This window comes from Otolemur garnettii, unplaced genomic scaffold (assembly GCF_000181295.1).
Source record: "Otolemur garnettii isolate 467f Iridium unplaced genomic scaffold, OtoGar3 scaffold00153, whole genome shotgun sequence".
Taxonomy (NCBI): domain Eukaryota; kingdom Metazoa; phylum Chordata; class Mammalia; order Primates; family Galagidae; genus Otolemur; species Otolemur garnettii.
Genome location: NW_003852548.1, coordinates 1,632,239 through 1,633,281, shown reverse-complemented (window position 1 = coordinate 1,633,281; position 1,043 = coordinate 1,632,239). Strand labels below are relative to the sequence as shown.

The window sequence follows — 1,043 nt, the reverse complement described above, 5'->3', positions numbered from 1 at the left end:
GCTTGAGCCCAGGAGTTGGAGGTTGCTGTGAGCTGTGATGCCACAACACTCTACCCAGGGGGACAGCTTGAGGCTCTGTCTCAAAAAAAAAGAAAGAATGTGTTTACACAACTAGTAGCTAGCTGGGCTTGGTGGCATGTGTCTGTAGTCCAAGCTACTTGGGAGGCTTGAGCAGGAGGATTGCTTGAGCCTAAGAGTTGAGGCCAGCCTGGACACCATAGCAAGACCCCCCTTTAAAAATGGTATTTGTAATACACTCGCCTAAAGGCACAGGTGTAAAAGATATTTATAAAAGTGCTTTAATTTCATTGCACCTGGGTAGTGCTATTTCAGTAAAGAATGTGTTTGTCACACCATGGTGCTTGGAATGCACTATATAAAAGCATGCGTATAAAAAATGTTTCTAAGAATCCTATTTGTAAAGACAAAAGTCACCCTCTTCCTAACCTCCTGAACCTGCACACCTAGCAGAGCTCAGGGCCCTTCCCTGTATTGTTTGTCCCTCTGCCGTTTATTGCTGACCCACTGTAGACTTTACTTGTTTATGTCTGCCTCTCTCCGTTAGAATGGGAATCCCATGAGTACTCAGTTTTTGTCTGCTTATTCACTGCTGTCTCCAGCTCCTGAAAACGTACCAGTTACACAGTAGGTGCTCTATAAGAATTGATTGCATGAATGATTGGGGAAAATATATCATTTCAGACATCAGCATGGGGGATCAATGGGGAAGATGAAAGGCTATGAGAGCTAGTTAAGGCAAGTTAGTTGGGATTATTCCTTCCACAAACCTTTACTGAGCACCTAGTGAGTACCAGACACTGTTCTAGGTGCTGGGGTTATGGGAGGGAACAAAACAGACAAAAATATTCTTGTGGAGCAGACATTTATTAAAACTGGGTAGCCAGGCTTGGCGCCTGTAGCACAGTGGTTATGGCACCAGCCACATAGACCCAGGCTGGCAGTTTTGAACCCAGCCTGGGCCAGCTAAACAACAATAACAACTGCAACCAAAAAATAGCTGGGCGTTGTGGCGGGCACTTGTC

General features: G+C 45.3%; 1 protein-coding gene across 2 annotated transcripts in view; it reads left to right on the top strand.

The window, feature by feature from the left end:
* Positions 1-1,043, top strand: part of ELK1 (ELK1, ETS transcription factor) — a 16,590-nt gene that overhangs the window by 2,887 nt on the left and 12,660 nt on the right. Inside the window, exon 2 of one of the 2 annotated variants that reach the window (XM_023519055.1) lies at positions 566-645. The exons of the other annotated variant lie outside the window; for it this stretch is intronic. Coding sequence (XP_023374823.1) covers positions 578-645 — 68 coding nt within the window. The 5' untranslated portion in view covers positions 566-577. The remainder of the gene's footprint in view (positions 1-565; positions 646-1,043) is intronic. 2 annotated transcript variants of the gene reach the window in all.